Source organism: Xiphophorus hellerii, chromosome 11 (assembly GCF_003331165.1).
Source record: "Xiphophorus hellerii strain 12219 chromosome 11, Xiphophorus_hellerii-4.1, whole genome shotgun sequence".
Taxonomy (NCBI): Eukaryota; Metazoa; Chordata; class Actinopteri; order Cyprinodontiformes; family Poeciliidae; genus Xiphophorus; species Xiphophorus hellerii.
Window position 1 is genome coordinate 12831511 of NC_045682.1, and position 18295 is coordinate 12849805.

Here is an 18295-nt window from a genome sequence, read left to right on the forward strand (position 1 = left end):
GCATCTATTTACTCCGCTATTCGCTAGAGGGCGCAAGTGTTTTATCCGAACAACAAGCGCGTCTTGGCTTTTGCTGTTAGTGATACGTACCATATTCATTTCCCTATAATTTATGCTGCCAACTGACAAATTCTCAAAGAATCAAGTTACAACAGTAGATTTGTGATGCTTTGCATGTTTAGACAAGATCTTTTTAAATATGTCTCTTTTCCCACCCGGAACAAATGTGTCACACCCCTTCTAGATAAGTATATAGAATCAGTTCTGTTTATTTACGTAGCATCAATTCACCGCAATTGTCATTTCAAGGTAGGTCTATGTAATTTCCAGTTATATATATTCAATTCAGTTTAAAGGATATCCAAATCGGTCCAGAACATTTAAGTATAATCTAACTTTAGTCGACAAAAGAAGGTCGTTACACAGTTGTGAGGAACTGCAGATGAAGTCCTCATCTGAACTGTGCATCCAATGAGCGCCTCCAGAGACTGCCCCCGGTAAAGGAGAGATTGTGTGTCCATATTTTAACATATGACAGAACTGCTCCGTCCTCAGAAAGCAGCGGTCGCCTCAGCGCTTACAGGTGGAACATGAAAATGGACCATGACCGGGAGGAGTTTACTCTGAGTGAACTTGTACGACCGGTGGCATTGTGTTAAGAGCCCTGCGCTTTGGATAATGCTCTTCACCCTTATCTGTGCACTTTTCCGCTTCCGCTGAGATCTTACATTCAGCTTAGTTTTCTTTGCTCTGTTGGTCATAGCGTTCCTCACTTGATGCAAACATCGACATGTTTGTCAGGACAGTTTTTCTCCTCCACTTTGTCAAATTTATTCGATGCATGGAAAGTGAGATTTGCTTTCCGATTAGGCTGGATGACGACAGAGACGATCTTAACAACGACTTGGATATCAGTGTTAGAAAGCATGTCATGAAGATACAAGCTTTCCAGCAAGAATTAGTGATCGATTTACAGCAAGATTCAGATTTCATTTCTCCCTCCATCTCCATCCAAGACGGGTTTTGGTTCTCCAACACTGATGTCAGCACTGACTTGAGAGGGTGTTTTTACTCTGGATATGTGAACGGCGACAGAGGTTCATATGCTGCTTTAAGCCTCTGCAAGGGTTTGAATGGCGCCTTTGGCTTCCAGGGTTGGGAATATTTCATCCGCCCGGTGCGCAATGACACCCGGAGCGCACAAGACGCGCACATCGTCCGACGCAGACCCAGCAACGACCTCAAGCAGAACTCCACTTCCAGGTGCGCAGTGGAGAGCGATCTGAGCCCCTTAGACGCGCAATCCCTGCAGAAATATAAGCAGATGACGGACCTCAATAATGTGACCGAAACGATGCTGAAGAAGATGGGCAGAGCTAAAAGGTTCGCGTCTGTCCCCCGGTACGTGGAGACGCTGGTGGCTGCGGACGAGTCCATGCTGAGCTTCCATGGGGATGACCTGAAGCACTACCTCTTGACGCTGATGTCGGTCGCAGCGAGGCTGTACAGGCACCCCAGCATCCTCAACTCCATCAGCGTCACAGTGGTGAAGATCGTGATTATATCCGAGGAGGACAAAGGTCCCAAAGTCTCCGGGAACGCAGCCATGACGCTGCGTAACTTTTGCACTTGGCAAAAGAAGATGAACAAACACAACGACAAGCACCCGGACTACTGGGATACAGCGATTCTCTTTACTAGACAGGTAAGATAACATAGTTCACAATAAGGCGAGAAAAAGTATTTACACCTTAGAGCCTTTCTTCAACATATATACAACCACAAGCTTATATTGTTTTGGAATCTAATACGTTAGACCAAAACAAGATGTTTATTTGTAGATTAAAATGATATAAAGTAAGAAAAACACATTATTGGAAAGAAACTATTTTAAAAAAACTATCGAAACTATTACATGAAAGTATTTATGCCTCTTTAGTCTGTTATCCCTAAATAAAATGCAATGTATTACCAAGAAACACAGCAGCAAAGTGATATGCACACACTGCACATTGCCCTGAACACACAATCACCATGGTAACACTTGGTGGTAGCAGCATGATCCTGTGGAGATGTTTCCTTTAAGCAGGAGCAGAAAATCTTGTCAGAGTTGATGGGAAGATGGACTGACCTAGATTCAGATGAATTCAGAAAAAAAAATATGCCAGAGGCTGCAAAAGTCCTTCAGAAAGAGGAGGAGATTAATCTTCCTGCACTTCAAAGATCCTAAACAACCAGAACTACAATGAAGAGCTCTTAGATGGACTCATATTCATGTGTTATGTGGCCTAATCAAAACCCAGGCCAAAATCCATTTGTAAATCTGTAGCAGCACTTGGAAAATTTATGTACACGGACGTCCTACGTCTAATTTGCCTACGCTCAAGTTATTTTGTGAAGAAGAAAGGACAGACAAGTAAAGACATACACCAACAGACCTGAAGCTGCAAGATGCCAAATGGTGGCTCTATGAAGTATCGACTCTAAATGGCTAAAAACAAAAACGCATACCTAATTTTTCAGATTTAAATGAAAACAAAAGAATGTATGCACACAGGCATATTTCACATACATGGTGGTCTTCCTGTCAAAATCAGTCTTGTCGGTTTTTTGGTCAGCTCTGAAACACAATTCCCATCTTTGTGGAAAACCTCAACACAACTAGTGTTACAACACTGATGTAAACCTCATAGAACAAACACTATGTAGGTATAAATTTTAAACCATATATAACAAGCTTTCTAGACTGAGACATCATCTTTAGGACATGAGAGACACTTTGCCATGCTTTCATCTAAAGCAGGGGTCTCAAACTCCAGTCCTCGAGGGCCGCTGTCCTGCAACGTTTAGATGTGCCTCTGCTGCACCACCTGTACAGAATAATTAGGTCATTAAGGCTCTGGAAAACTGATCTACACAAGGAGGAGGTAATTAAGCCATTTCATTCCAGTGTTTTGTACCTGTGGCACATCTAAAAACTGCAGGACAGCGACCCTCGAGGACTGGAGTTTGAGACCCCTGATCTAAAGTAAAACAGGATCCATCCAAAAGCAGGTCCACCCAGAATAAAAAGAAAAATGCAATATAAGGTGTTGAATTACTTTTGGCCACTTCTACTGTGAGCTTTGGTATAGTTCTGACTTTTGCCAAACATTAAACGTCAGTGTCCTCTGGGATGCACTTGTTGGAAGCATCTTGCTTCTTTTGGCCCTTCCCATTCTCCTCCAGCCCTCCTCCAGCTGGGGTTTTTCCAGCCCTGCCCACCATCCTGCCTGCACCTCATTAAACCGGCCCCTGAAGGGAGGACTGAATCGGTTAGGGAACTGATCAGAGTCGCATCCTTCAGCGTATTTGCCCCAGCTGCTTGCTCCGAGCCAGGAACAAGCAACTCTGCACAGCTGCAGACAGCTCACACAGTTGGATCTTTACAACACACCATTGCGTCTGACATAAACTTCCTCTCGCATTCATTATCTGTGCTGTGTTGATTCTGCACCACATTCCCTCAGTCTCCAGAGCACGGAACTCAAAAAGGTTGCTCCGGTTCCGCACTTAGGTATTTCATAAAATCCGGATTGTTTTGGCTCCGCAGCTGACATTACAAACTACAGAGCCAGTTCAGATGACCCTAATAAACTGCACAGGGCCGGCCCACGATGAGTAATGTGGATACAATTTGCTATATAAAGCAGGAAGGCAGGCGACAAGGGATTCCAGCTCTGTTGCAGCAAGCATGTCTTTCAGTGACCTCATCTGCTTTAATCAAGGACTGTTACAAGCACAAAAAACAGCATTTACAAGAAATTTCTTATACAAACCATTAACAGCAACTTAAATGTTCAGAAATTGAACACAATTGTTACAGCATGCATGGCCAAGACCTACAGTATGCACAAAACCTGCTTAAAATGATTCAGCTCAAACAAAACTTTAGGTTTTGATAAAAAAAATAGATCAATATTCTTGTACATTTTGTGTATAGTTATGACCAAAAGAAAGCAATATAAGTTTATCAATTTGGTTAGCTTTTATACAATCAAATCAATCAGAAGGACAGTTTTAAAAAGTCTTACCAAATATGATCAGGAATTGGTTGTAACTTAACATGTTTTACCATTTAAGGCATGGAAGCAGGACATTTCTAATTCAGTTTTAGCTTCTCTGCCACATTCCAACCACGAACTTGAATGTATTTCATTGGGATTTTATTTTACAGAGCAACAAAAAAAAGCAGCAAACATTTGCAAAGAGGAAAGAAAATATTTTGTTCTTTTGCACTTTGAGTAACTCGAATTGTTTCCATGGTTCTCTACAAAATAACTCAAAGGACTGTCAGATTAGATGGAGAACATCTGTGCACATCAGTTCTTAGCTTAAAAACTGAAGTCAGAATTACCTTGGGAAAAGTCAGAGGTTTCTAATGGAAAATCCAATATAATTGCATGCAGTTATATTGGAAAAGTTGATATACTTTTCAGTCATCTTGTATCTTGTCAGATCTTTCACATACTTCTTTATTTAACATTTTGTCACAATGTTTGAAAGTAGAAAATGCTGAAGAATACATTGTAAATGCTTTGTTCCAGTAATGTGAGTCAGACTGGTGACCAAATCTCATGTTTAAGCAAATCATCTTTCTGTCTATTAGGGCTTATTAACTGACAATTATGCACAACTTTTCTATTTTTCCTGCAAATAATTTGGTCTCCCCCGAGTAACAGGAAAGACTGCCCCAAAGGGTGTATCACAGTTTGACATCTGTGGGTCAAACTATTTCATTGTAGCTTCCTTCCAGAATTCCCCTGTATTTAACTTCATCCTTCTTCCCACCACCAGCTTCCCTCTCCTGCTGGAAAAGAGCTTCCCCACAGCATGGCTTTTGTCAGTCAAATCTGAAAACATTTTGCATCTCATGTGGTACCTGGTTTTGTTTTGTCACCTACAATCCCAACAAAACATACTCATGTTTGAGGCATGAATATTTTTTTCAAGATACTGAACAGAATTTGGGAAATTTGCTACTTCCCCTCCCAAGAGACTAAGAAAATTTGGAGGTTTAGCTTTAGATACCCTACAATTGAGTTTTTCCACGTATCTTCTTTCACAAGGGGAACATTTGGAGCATCTTCTGTTGATCCATGTCAGTGTTGACCGTAAGGTTTAGTCAGTGTGTTTTTTATTGTTTACCGTAACATTTATTTGGTATTAAAGTCTCTTCCATTGTGTGCTGTTAACTAACCGACAGAGTAATTTTGTAGGTTTTATGAAGACCAACTTGATGTTGTCCAGAGGCAACTGTGGTTTGGGCTTAAACCCTGCTAATGGCCTGATTACCGTTAAAAGAATGTTGCAAAATTACTCATGTCATTATACTACACTGTCTGATTACTGCACAAAAGCAGCCAAGAGGTCAAATCAAACCATACATTTGTGGTTTTTCCCCTGGGAGAGGTATTGCATTATAGCTAATAGCTTATGGTATTTTATTTTATTGCCTCTTAGAATGGCTGAGGGAGAAAGGACCCCAACAAAGTCCAAATCTATCTGTCCATCTCCCATCACTTCAGAACAAGAAAGCATTGAAGTGCATTACCTAAAAATGCCAACAGAGCCACATAATCTGCAAAAACAAACCAGATTATCTCCTCTACGGAAATTATGTCTAAAGATCCAGCATATGACCTACACAAACAGGACTGAAGACAAGGAATAGCCCTGACATAATCCAACCCGCACATTTGGAATAATCCCAACTTTTTGTAGAGAATGTGAATACAGCTTCTGCTTTGGTTATATGAGGACCAGTTAGCTTTTTTAAAACATTTAAGAAGTCCTGAAACAGCCCCACAAAAACATAACCCCTCTCCAAATTCACAAAACTTACATAGACTGGACAATCAAACTTTCTTGATCCTGTCAGCGGCTCCACATGTTTATTTCCTAATATGGCACAAAAAAGGAAGAAACTGTGATCATTAAGAGAGGAATCAAAAGCTTTAGCATATTTCTAGTTTGAGGTGTTTGTTTCTGAATACAAAAAAAAGAAAAGATCTACACCAGTGGGGCGAATTAAGTCATTGCAAAGAACTAACTCCCTAATATGGCAATTTCTTCTCTCCTGCTATGTTATTTCTTATTCTTCTACTTAGCCTGCCCAAATTTTCACATGTCAACAATACACATTAGCACATCTGGACTAGATTTTTACAGGCCAACAACTGTGGTTTCTGCGGTTTACTTTTGGAAATATTTGTCATAGCACTCAATGTCTTCACTTGGCACCGGGTTTTATGCTTGCATTTAGCTCACCCCAGGATTTTCAGGGCTGGACGTGGTCAGATAGTGAGTATGCCGGCTGCCATAGGAGTTTAGTGTTTGTGAGAAGTGCACAGGGTTAAAGGCCTCTTTCAGCTCCAGGCAGATGGGCAGTTGTTTGTGGCAACCAGTGCTGAAAAAAAGTCCTGTGATTACGGGGTTCAGGTTGAAACGGACACAAAGTCAAGTATTGGGTTTTAAAACTTCGGCAATGGAGAAATGGGTCAACTGGAAACAGCTCTGGCATGGAAATATTATAGGTTGGGACAGTTACCTCATAGAAGACGGTGTGCTCTAAACACTGTTTCTCACTAGGAAGATTTAAAGACTGGGTGGTGAAAGGCAATACTGAGCATTACTGGGTCTTTTCCAAGTCTCCAGAGCACAGCTCCTAACACAGAGACCATTAAAAAAAAACTAAATCATATTTAATATTCCCACTTTTTGAATAACATCATTCTTCTTTAAGTGTAATGGCATTATACTCAGTCATGACATTTCTTTAGGTCTGTCAGTCGTGTGGTATCACTGCAAAGTCAGGCGTAGCTGCAAATTTAGAGCCTTCAGCCAAGAAGTCTGCTTCTGATATGAAATTAAACAGAAATCTCTGAAAAGATACTCACATTTCGATTTAAAACACGTGTTTCTATAATCAGAGGAATCATCTTCAATGAAATTACAGCAACGTATCTTATAATGGCTGAGATTATGTTTTTTTCTGACAATTTATCTTAAGTGATAAAGGTTGGAAGGCCTCCTTGCCATCATCCTAATCTCTCTATAGGGTTCAAGTTAATGTTAATATTAACTCCAGGCAGAAGAAACATGGTGCCAAAATTAAGAGATTACTGCAGTATGAATAATTTTGATCTCAACAGTACTTGCTGATATAAAGTTTTGACTTTGGCTCTTCAGTCCTGCGTGGGGTTCCACATTTTATATTCAGTTTCTTCCACTTCACAGCAAATTGTTCCAGGGTTTAAATAAACTGACAGTAATCCAACATGGCACTGGACATTGTGGTGGATTGTTGTCCCAAAATGATTTTGAAATTCTATCGCCTATATTTTTCTGGTATGTAATGTCCTTTTCATAATTTTGGCTCAAACATTTTGTTCTAGTTGTTTTCAAACATGGACTGATGATTGGCAACAGCGCCATAAGATGTATCATCTGATAATCTGTAGCCATGTTTTCATACCAATTTTGCTTCTTCAAACTGAATTTATGCCTTAATGTTCCAAGAAATATTATTTAAAGTGCGACAGGCGCAGCCTTTTTAAAATCCAATGTTTATACCTTAATTACACAGTAACCATCTGGCAAGCCATGCTGCTATTCCTTTGGAAGCATATTTCCTACAACTGAGCCAAGCATCGTATTTCCTTCTCATTTCAGCTTTGCTTCTCATGCTGCATTTTTGGTACAGCATTAGAAGGAAAATAATAATAACTCATGGGGTTCCACTTCTGACATTATTCCTTAGCTCCTGATTGTTTACAACAGGTTTCCAGTGTGTCTACGTGGCCGAAAAATCTGCTAATGCAAGCGATTCTCTCGCTTGGCTTGTGTTCGCCCCCTGCCCTGCTCAGATGTGTTGCTGTTTTAATGCAGGATCTTTGTGGAGCCTCCACCTGCGACACTCTGGGCATGGCAGACGTTGGCACCATGTGCGACCCGAAGAGGAGCTGCTCTGTCATCGAAGACGACGGCCTACCCTCGGCCTTCACCACCGCTCATGAGCTCGGTAATACCCAGTTCTGACATGGCTTCATCCAAAACACACATTTGTTGTTGTGCATGTATATTCAGAAGATTTTGTCCTCCAGAAATGATTGATATCCGTTGAAGTTAATCACAATTTGTCACATTACAGCCACATATTTGATTGGGGCTTTATCTGATAGACCAACACAAGCTGCTGTATAGTTATGAAATAAACAACATATTAGATAATACTTTGAAAATGTGGCATGCATTTCCATTCAGTCCCTTTACTCTGATACCCCTAAATCAAATGCACTGTGACTAATTTCCTTTTAATTAGAAAACCAGTCTACCTGTGTAGGATTTAGTTTTTAATTTATTAATCCAGCTGTTCTATAAAGGTATCAGAGAACATTAGTAAACAGGTTAGAGAGAAAGTTGTAGAAGAAGAAGTTGTTCTGAGTCAATGACAATTTTTTTTTTTTTTTACTTTTTAACCTATGAGCAAAAATAACACTGCAGATCAAACTAAAGACAACTTTCCCCAATGGGAAACGCGGCGGTGTCAGCATCATGTTGTGTGGATTTTTCTCAGCCGCTGGGATCGTGAAGCTAATCAGAGTAGATGGGAAGATAGATGGAGCTTCAGGGCAGTACTGGAAGAAAACCAGTTAGAAGCTGCATAAAACTTGAGACTGAAGTTTATATTCACCTCCCAGCAGGGCAGCAATCCTAAACATTCCAGCTCACAATTATGCATTGCTTTGTGCTGCTTTATGTCATAAAACTCTAATTAAATACACTGATGCATGTGGTTGTGACATGACAAAATGTAAAGACCTCTAATTGACCTGAATACTTTTGAAAGACACTTTATATAATAGAGATATCTGACATGTGTTCAACAGGCCATGTGTTCAACATGCCACATGACAACGTGAAGGCCTGTGAAGATGTGTTTGGAAAGCTGCAGGAAAACCACATGATGTCCCCTACGCTTATTCAGATCAACCGCACCAGTCCCTGGTCTCCTTGCAGTGCTGCCATCATCACCGAGTTTCTGGACAGTGGACATGGTGAGTTATTGATCGTATTTCTAATATCTTGAAATGTTAATGTGTTTGAATTGAACCACATTACGATTTGACCTTTAGGTATGCGAGTGAAAATAAAAGCTCTTGACTTTTTCTTGTGCTTTTCCTCGAGACAACAGGAGTTTTTATTAAACAAACATCAGACCTTGGGTTTCTAGTCTCGCATCAGCCAAACCTTTTCTATTACTGAGCTCAGAGGAAAATTGCAAAAAAAAAGGAGCAATTCATACATTTGGGATGCAGATTGTTTGCCAACCAGGCCAAACCACAGGACCCAGCCTTAGAGCAACGCAAAACTTATTTCAAAACTGCACCCACATGTGTCCCAAATTACAGGACTTGGCTTTGCGAGAGCCACCGCTGTGGTTTGGAGACGAGATGGCTCTGCCCAGTGCTTCCCATGCAGGTTCACTACAAATAGGCAAACATCTTTTGTTTTTCTTGTGTTTCTTTTTGAAATGAAAATACTACAATATAAATTTGCGAGAAAGGCTAACAATCATTCTTAACACAACCAAAAGCATTGTCTTTTATTTCAGGACATTGTTACAACCCGTTCTCCTAACACTGACTTTTAATAGCTGTTGCCACAAATGGCTGGATGTTTCCAGAATAATGCTACCTGCTCATCTCGCTACACAGACATTGTTTTCTTTGACTGCTCTTCAGAGGGAGATTAGGAAGGAAGAGGAGCGGTTCAGTTTATTGGGTGTAGAGTGAGTGTATATATAGCTGTTAGCCATCAGCTAATTTGTCTGGCTTCTCTGCCAAATTTGCTGTGAAATGGAATGAAACAAATATACCGCCAGCTGCTGCATATCCATTTAGCTTTATAGCAGGAATGCAACAGCAGTTCAGAGTCAGACACTGTTTTTTTCCCCCTCTGCACATAACTGCTTTTGGATGCAAAGACTGCCCACAAGGAGAAGTTGTGGACGATTGCAAGGAATCAAAACCACCTTCTTAAAGTACCCCATTACTTGGAAAGTTCTCGTGTGTCATCTGTATCTAGTGGTAACAGTGCTTTAATCTTTGCATAATTTACAAGCTGCCTTTAATTTTAAACCCGTATCACAAAAAAGTCTAACCATGTTTGGTCAAAATGTTTCTGCATGTTCAGCAACAAGGGTGGGCTGGTGGGTTTTTAGGGGAACTTATGGATGTGCTGGAGTCAGGATGGCTGTAGAGTGTGGGATATATGTGAATGATATATATCCCATTCACATGGGGGGAATGGCACAAGGTGCCCCCAACAAAGCAAAAAAACAAAACAAAACAAACACTGAGCAATTATTACAGGGATAATAAGTATGGATCACATTGTTTTCTACATTTTTTTTTGTTAAAAATTTACTGACATCTGCAAAGTTTTGTAGTAGAAGGTTCAGAAACCATTGATATTTGGCAGGAATTGAAAATTAAAGAGGCAAAATACTTTTACTACCTTAGCAGGACTTGATGTTATAACAATAAAGTTGTCCAAAGTTCAAAAGTAGATATTGAGCATGGCTAAAGCAGTGCTAGGCTCAAAATAAAACATTTTAGTGTGTATTTTATATGACTGTCATTACTCTTTCGTCACAATCAGTCACATCTCAGATTTGGAGTTTAATGGGAACAGGGTGAGGACAAATGAAAGAAAGATGTGGGAAGATAACATGCACAATGATTTCACTGTTTTGTTTTAGCAGAGATGGAGTGAGCATGTTTTAAGATGACCTCTATGTGACTGACTTTTGGAATGTGCTTTTAGGACTAATTTCTTTAATTTTTTCTTTGAAAAGTTTGTTTGTGTGTGAACTGGAGAGAAAGCAAATCATTTAGGCAAAAAACCTGCCAGTGATAAACCTCACTGAAAAAAGGATTGCATCAGTTAAATATAACAAGATTTGTACAGTAAGACCTCATTACACCTGTACTAAAACATACTGCTTTATGATAACAGCTGAGGAAACTTCAGTCCCATTATCTGTGAAAACAGCTTAAATTCATCAGCTTTTTTAAACTGGCCACACCAAATCCATTTTTATAAGTTAGGGACAAAAGACCATGACAATCCAAAGTATGCAAAGTTATTTAATTTGGATCCAATAATGCTTTCACTGTTTTATACTGTATTATTATTATGACCTAACATAGCAAGTCTGGCACAAACATGATACTCACTCTGCCATGCTTCATGATGAAGATAAAGTTCTGACCTTAACATGCAGTTTTTCAAAAAATGATCTTGTTTGTTTGTTTAGCAAAGCTAGTAAAATTTTGTCCTACGTCATAAGATGTTTCTAAAATTGTCTCACTTACTTACTCTTACTAACTACCGAAGCTTCTGTCTTGTAGGGGATTGTTTGCTCGACCAGCCTCAGAAAACACTAGTTCTTCCAGATGTGCTGCCTGGTTCCTCCTACGATCTCGACCGTCAGTGTGAGCTCGCCTTCGGAGAAGGCTCCAAGCCGTGCCCTTTCCTGCAGCCGCCATGCAGCCGACTGTGGTGCACAGGGAAGTCCAGCGGCCATCTGGTGTGCATGACTCGACACTTCCCCTGGGCAGACGGGACCCGCTGTGGTGACGGGCAGGTCTGCGATCGAGGCGTCTGCTCTGACAAACAGCTACAAACTGTGAAGGTATGACTGAAGGAAGGATTTACTAAGTCTCATCAGTAGACAACAGGGTGTGATTAATGGACATTATACTTTCAGTTGGATGGTCGTTGGGGTAAGTGGGGTCCATTCGGTTCCTGTTCCCGCACATGTGGAAGCGGGGTCCAGCTGTCTAAACGAGAATGTAACAACCCAGCCCCTTCAAACGGGGGCAAATACTGCCAAGGAGTACGGGTCAAATATCGCTCCTGCAGCCTCAACCGCTGCCCTGAGACAGGTGGGAGTCACTCAAAGAAAATTTTAACAATGAAAGTCTGAATTGAAAACCCAGTCCAATGTTAGCTACACCGAACAGCAGCTTCATCTCTTCTTTTCTGTCCTCATCCATCTCTTTGTGTAGATAAGACGTATCGAGAAGAGCAGTGTGAGACCTCTGGCCAGACTTTCAGCAGTAGCCGTGTTGCCCAGTCTGTGGTGTGGGTGCCAAAATACTCCGGAGTTTCACCAAAGGACAGATGCAAACTCATCTGCAGAGCTAACGGGACTGGCTATTTCTATGTACTGTCTCCCAAAGTAAGCAGATGTTGGATTTACTCTTGTACTTTATTTTATTATTTTATTTTTTTAGATTAGTTTTCCTGTTGAACTAAATTTAGAACAAACTGAGCCTGTAGATAAAGTAACTCATGGGACAAATAATACCTCAGGTTTTAATTTTAAAAAAATAAAATAAAAATATATATTTATTTTAAGGGTCAGGATAAGTGCATTGTCTTTCAAAACTATTTAAACTCTGAACTTTCTCTCATTTTGTCACGTTACCAGCATGTTTCACAATGGTGATCACAGTGATGTGCAATGTTGGTTTGGAGCCACTTAGTTTCCACATGGCTTTCCCTTCAACTCTTACAGAAAACTTGATTTCTGGAATAATATTTGTCCTATTAACAGATTCTCCAACCTGAGCTGTGAATTTCTGCAGCTCCTCCACAGTTACCATCTGCCACTTGGCTGCTTCTCCGATTAATGCTCTCTTTTCTCAGCTGGATTTTTGTCTGTAAAAAAAATAAAAATACATCACTGCCTTCCACTTCCCTACCTTTTATTGCCCTATCACATAAAATACAGTGTATAATTTTCAAGAAATCAGTTTTGACTTCGATAAAGTTTTGTTTGCAATTTTCTTTTGACAAAAAAAAATATATATATGGTCATGATTGACTTGTAAAAGCAGCAAAGAGGGTAAAACATCCAAATAGTGTTTATGTACACAGCCATCTTAATGTCGAGACAAGTAAGGCAATGGAGGGATAACAGCTTGTCTCCATCAGACAGCAGGGCGTCTGGTGAGCAGGAGCAGAAGTGGGTTCACTCCTCTCTCCAGCTCTGAGTCCTTGAAGGAATAAAGCTCTGAATTACCACTGGATATTTTACCCACAGAGACATGATATTAATGAAAACATACTCTTTTTTTTCCCCAACAGCTAATCCTAAAGCATAAATTGGTGTGTTGGAGTCAGTTCAAAAAGGATTAGAGTTCACACACAAAAAAAATTGGGATAGAAATGTACATCATCCTAACAGATTGTCTTTTGTGAATGTTTCCACTTCGGAGTCCAAAACAGATTCATTACATCAGCAGATGCTAAGCAGTGACTCCTCCTACTGCAGTTTTGTCAAGGTCTCCCTCAGTGGGTGAGAGTGGAAAAGAGGCTCCCAATGCAGAATTATAAGCTGAAATTTTCTGCAATAAAGCTATGACTCATAATTTTGTCACAGCAGTTGCACTTTATAACATACAGAGTTGTTACAAACTACGATAATTAGTAAAGGGGAGAGAAAAGAAGAATCAGCTCTGACCACTCACTCTATTTGCATGTTCTTCACAGTGTTCACGCTTTAAAACTGGATTATAATCACTTCAATGTTTGAGGAAGTTTGTAAGATTCACAGACATTTATATTAAATAAAACTTTGTGTCAAAGGGGCATAAATCTTCCACACAGATGAGCAGCATAATATATGAATAATTATGTAAAAAGCCTATAACTGAAGTTATGTAAACTTTCACTGCAGTTTACCAGATAAGCATTTAATTGGCAAATGATTAAACAAATTTGTCAGTGACCCACCAGACTGCTAGTTGTTTTTACTTGTAAACACATATCAGTGGTTTAAAATGTGTTGCAGCTAATGCTAGTAAAAGGTGAGAGATGTAAACTTGTATAACTGACTTACAAAGATGAAAAAAATCCACTTATATAAAAAGTTGGATTTTTAAATAATCCAACTTTTATTATTTAAAAAGTTAAATAATTTTCATTTTTAGTTTTAATTTCAAAACTCAAATGAAAGGTTCCTGCTAGATAAAAAAGTGCAACTTACGGCTTGGGGACTTTCTCTGGTTACATATGACATAGTTAATTTATCTGTAGACTGGTAAATGCTGTGGAAACATAGGGGTTAATAATCTACCTTAGGAATGGTTGAAGTAGTGGAAACGTGTCTTAAGACTATTGTTTTTTAATGGAATAGGTTTTCTTGCTCTTATTGACATAAGAGTTGCACTTAACGTAGCTTATTAAGTATGGAAATTTGACCTTGATTTCTATTTGTATAATACAGGTTGTTGATGGGACTCCATGCTCGCCAGACTCCACAGGCATTTGTGTCCAAGGAAAGTGCATCAAAGCTGGATGTGACAGAGTAATTGGCTCCACAAAGAAGTTTGATAAGTGTGGAATCTGTGGAGGCGACAACAAGAGCTGCAAGAAGGTGTCGGGACTCTTCACCAAGCCTGTGTGAGTAAAACCAGTGACATCCCACTAAGGGATTCTTGTGCCTGCTTTTTTCCCCACTCTCACTTCAGCAGAACTTCATTAGCTTCACCCTTGACAAAAGCACTCATTGACTATAAATGTTTTGGCATGCAGGCACGGCTACAACTTCGTTGTCGTGTTGCCAGTGGGTGCTGCCAATGTGGACATCCGTCAGCGAGGCTACAAGGGAATGATGGGTGATGACAACTACTTGGCAGTGAAGAACAGCAAGGGGCATTACCTTCTCAATGGGAATTATATTGTGTCCGCTGGCGAGAGAGACATCATTGTAAACAACAGCCTGTTGCGCTACAGCGGCACCACCGGCCTCTCCGAGACCCTGCATGCCGTGAATCCCCTAGGAGAGGCCTTGACTGTGGAAGTGCTGTGTGCAGGCAAGATAACACCTCCTCGAATACGCTACTCCTTTTACCTTCACCGTCAGACCAAGGAAGACAAAATGCTGAAGAAGGGGGAGCGTGCAAATTCGGAGAACAGCGTCCTGACAAAAGACGAAATGACGGAGGATGAGGAAGACAATCTTAAAAGCTCTTACAGCAAGATGAATGCTCTTGTCGGGAAATGGATATCTGCACCCTGGGAAGTGTGCTCGGTGTCCTGCGGCCGTGGTTTCCAGAGGAGGATGGTGCAGTGTCTAAAATCAGATGGCAAGCCAGGGCTGGACTGTGATTCTTCACAAAGACCCTCTGCCACCAGGGTTTGCGGAGGCCCTTGTGCTGATTGGTATATTGGGCAGTGGTCTCCCTGCTCCAGAACCTGTGGGAAGGGCTTCAAGAGACGACCTCTCCACTGCAAAGACCAGACTGGGCTTCTGCTCCCAAGGGATCTTTGCAAGGGCTTACGTAAACCTCAGGAGCTGGACTTCTGTAACCTAAGCACTTGTCAGTAACGTGAAACTATATATTAAAAAAATAATGTTAATAATAAATAAAATTCTGTGTTTCAAAGGAACCAAAACGAACCCTCTAGCTAGTATTACACCATATCTAGTGGTTTCAGCTGTTGCGTCCTGCATTGTTGGACTGCCGGAGGATATTAATGGAGAGTGCTCAGAAGAAAAATAAGAACATGAAAGAGCAGCAGCCAAGGACTGAGTTCTGGCAGATCAGTTTCAATGACATCAGTTTGGCTTTCAAAAAAAATCACCTCGCTGTAGCTTGATGAAAGCTACTCAATTTGAAAGTCAAATCAAACATAGATCCCCTGCACTGCTAGTTGATACAGAACCTTAAAGCAATCAGCCTATTTTAACAGAGTGAGTCTGCAATCCATTTTATGTCACAATAGTTAAATTGCACAGACGTCAGAGTTTTAGCTATATCTCACAAACATTGGTGAAGTCAGCTGGGTGTCAAAAAAATCTGCAAAGTTATCTAAACTGACAGCTGGCAAACTTTTGATGTTTCCTGACAGTGTCTTCATTTAATTATAAAAACATCATGAAATTCACAAAGTTATGCAGATACTGCTGTAGCAACAGTTATTTATTAGCAATATAATAATTATGTTTCCAGCTAAACAGAATCAGAAAAGGCGAATGACTGTCGACAGCATTGATAGGACACTTTATTTTTTCCACCAATTTAAAGGCAAATCTTCATTATGTGGTTAATTATGTTCCAATAATCTAAAATACTGGTTTGACATCAGTGCTCTGTTATTGCTCAATAAACCTTTAAGGCTAATGTACTTCCATATCAAGTCTGTATTCTTCATACATGATTTTTCAAAATTTGATGTCTTCACTAAGAGATGCTGGTGACTGGAATTGACTAATTTTGAGCTTGACATGTCCTGATTTTCAATCGACCAGTCAAAAACTGAAAAAATGTTATCTTTCTCCAACCAGCATAAGCACCATGATGAACTCTGTAATGGTGTTAATGCTGTTAATGAGTGAAGGAGAATTAGGTTAGTCATTTCCAGTATTACTGAGGTGCTTAAAATTTTGTCACAGAGATTTTGAGAAGCAAACCAAGACAAAACTAAGATGTTTGCAGTTTATTTAGGCTCTGAAAGACCAAGATTTAAAACAGGTAGCAGTAAGGCCCAACCGCATACACCGGAGTATTATATTTATTCTTTATATATTATATTTATCTGATAGAACATGCTGCATTCGAAAATGTTGGCAATCTTCTGGAAATCAGTTAGTCAAGCTAAAGATCTAAATTCTCTAGAATATGCACAATGAGACTAATGAGTCGGTTATTAATGCTAACCATGCTAATTATTAGCAAAAAATGCTAAACTGTGTAGTCATTTTGTCTTTGTTTTTAAATAGTCAAACTTGTTTTACAATGACTGCCCTTTTAGTGATGTGGTCCACTAATGTGAATGTTTAATAAAAGTCAGAGTAGAGTTGTAAAAAATATTTTTGCTGTTATTCTTCTAGGTTTTAAAGAGAAGTTGATTAAAAATCCATAACAGTATGCCATATCTCAAAAATCTCAAAACAAATTTTTAATTGTATCTCTTCAGATGATTTGTCTATTTGTGCATTGTTGTGACACTAGCTAAAATATTATTAAATATTGAAGAAACCTTTGGGTCATTTCACCCCTCCACCAAATTTTAAGCTCTTTTTCTCTACTTATTGTGTTTGTCAAATATCATTTTAGAAAATTGGATAATTAGAGCAACTCTTGAAAACATATCTTCCTGATACAAATTAATCAATAAAAATTAAACCTCTCAATTTCCCTGACAAAATACAAACTGGTCAACATTCACTCATGTATGAAAAATATGGACTTGTTGTGCAAAGCCTTTAATCTGCGACCCTCGTTTGACCTCCGCCTTTTGCCTTCGCTGTTCAATGTCATCACGTCCTAAAGCCTGTTACGTCAAGCCTGTCTGGAACAGATACCGCAAATAATTTAAGGTCAATAAAATAAAAAAACACAGAGGGAATGTTGTTATCCTTGTATATCTTTATTCCTGGCCCCAGAGTCTGAACTAACTTGTTCCTGAATGCTAGATGTAATCCTGCCATTTGATATGTACTTCTTTTTTTAAGAGGCCAGATTAAACAAGATAAGATCCATCTCGCAACCAACTACAAAATGGATGTTATATTAGTGTTAGTCGTTTATATTTTTCTATGTTCTTAATCAGCTTTTGCACTTTGTACAGCAAAAGAAAACAATGACTTACATGAGCTGTACTGTATACTATGTATACATTTTCTCAGCTCTGTGCAAAAAATTTTTTTTTCACATGTATTTGTAATTGTTATTGACTTCTGCATATTTATTCCAAAATAAAGCAATTAAATGAAAGATCTGGTATTTAAACTTTTCTCTCCTTTATTGATGCAAAAGGTGTAACATGCATTCTCTGACTGTAAAAACCCTGACAGACACTTTAGAGCAATGGCTACTAAACTCAGATTTGAGGCTCTCAGTAGGTTGTGATGAAACTTACATCTGAAAACAAAATTAATTTAAACTTGATTCCTTATGCAACAAATTTAGCAAAAGAAAAAAAAAGCACTAAAAGGAAGGATCAGAAACCACAGCTCTGTGTGTTGGAAGCTTTATGTTGGAAATTGAAATGAAACTGAAGTTTAAAATGTGAACCTCTTCTGTATCAGTCTGTAATAAATCCCTTCTCTTCCAGGGAATGGAAGAGAACATTTAAAAAGATCAAGGTTTAATTTATTTGTCAATGCTACATCTGATCTTTTTCCAAATCATAACTTATGTAGACGTGTAATATATATATATATCCATCCATC

At 39.4% G+C, this 18295-nt stretch overlaps 1 protein-coding gene across 1 annotated transcript; it reads left to right on the plus strand.

The window, feature by feature from the left end:
- Positions 1-556: 556 nt before the first annotated feature.
- LOC116728541 (A disintegrin and metalloproteinase with thrombospondin motifs 15-like) lies at positions 557-17837 on the plus strand. Its single transcript, XM_032576745.1, has 8 exons — positions 557-1705; positions 7930-8062; positions 8931-9098; positions 11457-11740; positions 11816-11993; positions 12117-12289; positions 14342-14517; positions 14650-17837. Exons 1-8 carry the CDS (start codon positions 791-793, stop codon positions 15443-15445), a joined length of 2823 nt encoding a protein of 940 aa, XP_032432636.1. The 5' UTR covers positions 557-790; the 3' UTR covers positions 15446-17837.
- The last annotated feature ends 458 nt before the right edge of the window (positions 17838-18295 follow it).

Coding starts and splice junctions, on each gene's coding strand:
- LOC116728541 (XM_032576745.1), top strand. CDS start 791: ATGTTTGTCAGGACAGTTTTTCTCCTCCACTTTGTCAAATTTATTCGA. Junction 8,063..8,930: donor CACCACCGCTCATGAGCTCG/GTAATACCCAGT, acceptor TGTGTTCAACAG/GCCATGTGTTCAACATGCCA. Junction 11,741..11,815: donor AACAGCTACAAACTGTGAAG/GTATGACTGAAG, acceptor TTATACTTTCAG/TTGGATGGTCGTTGGGGTAA.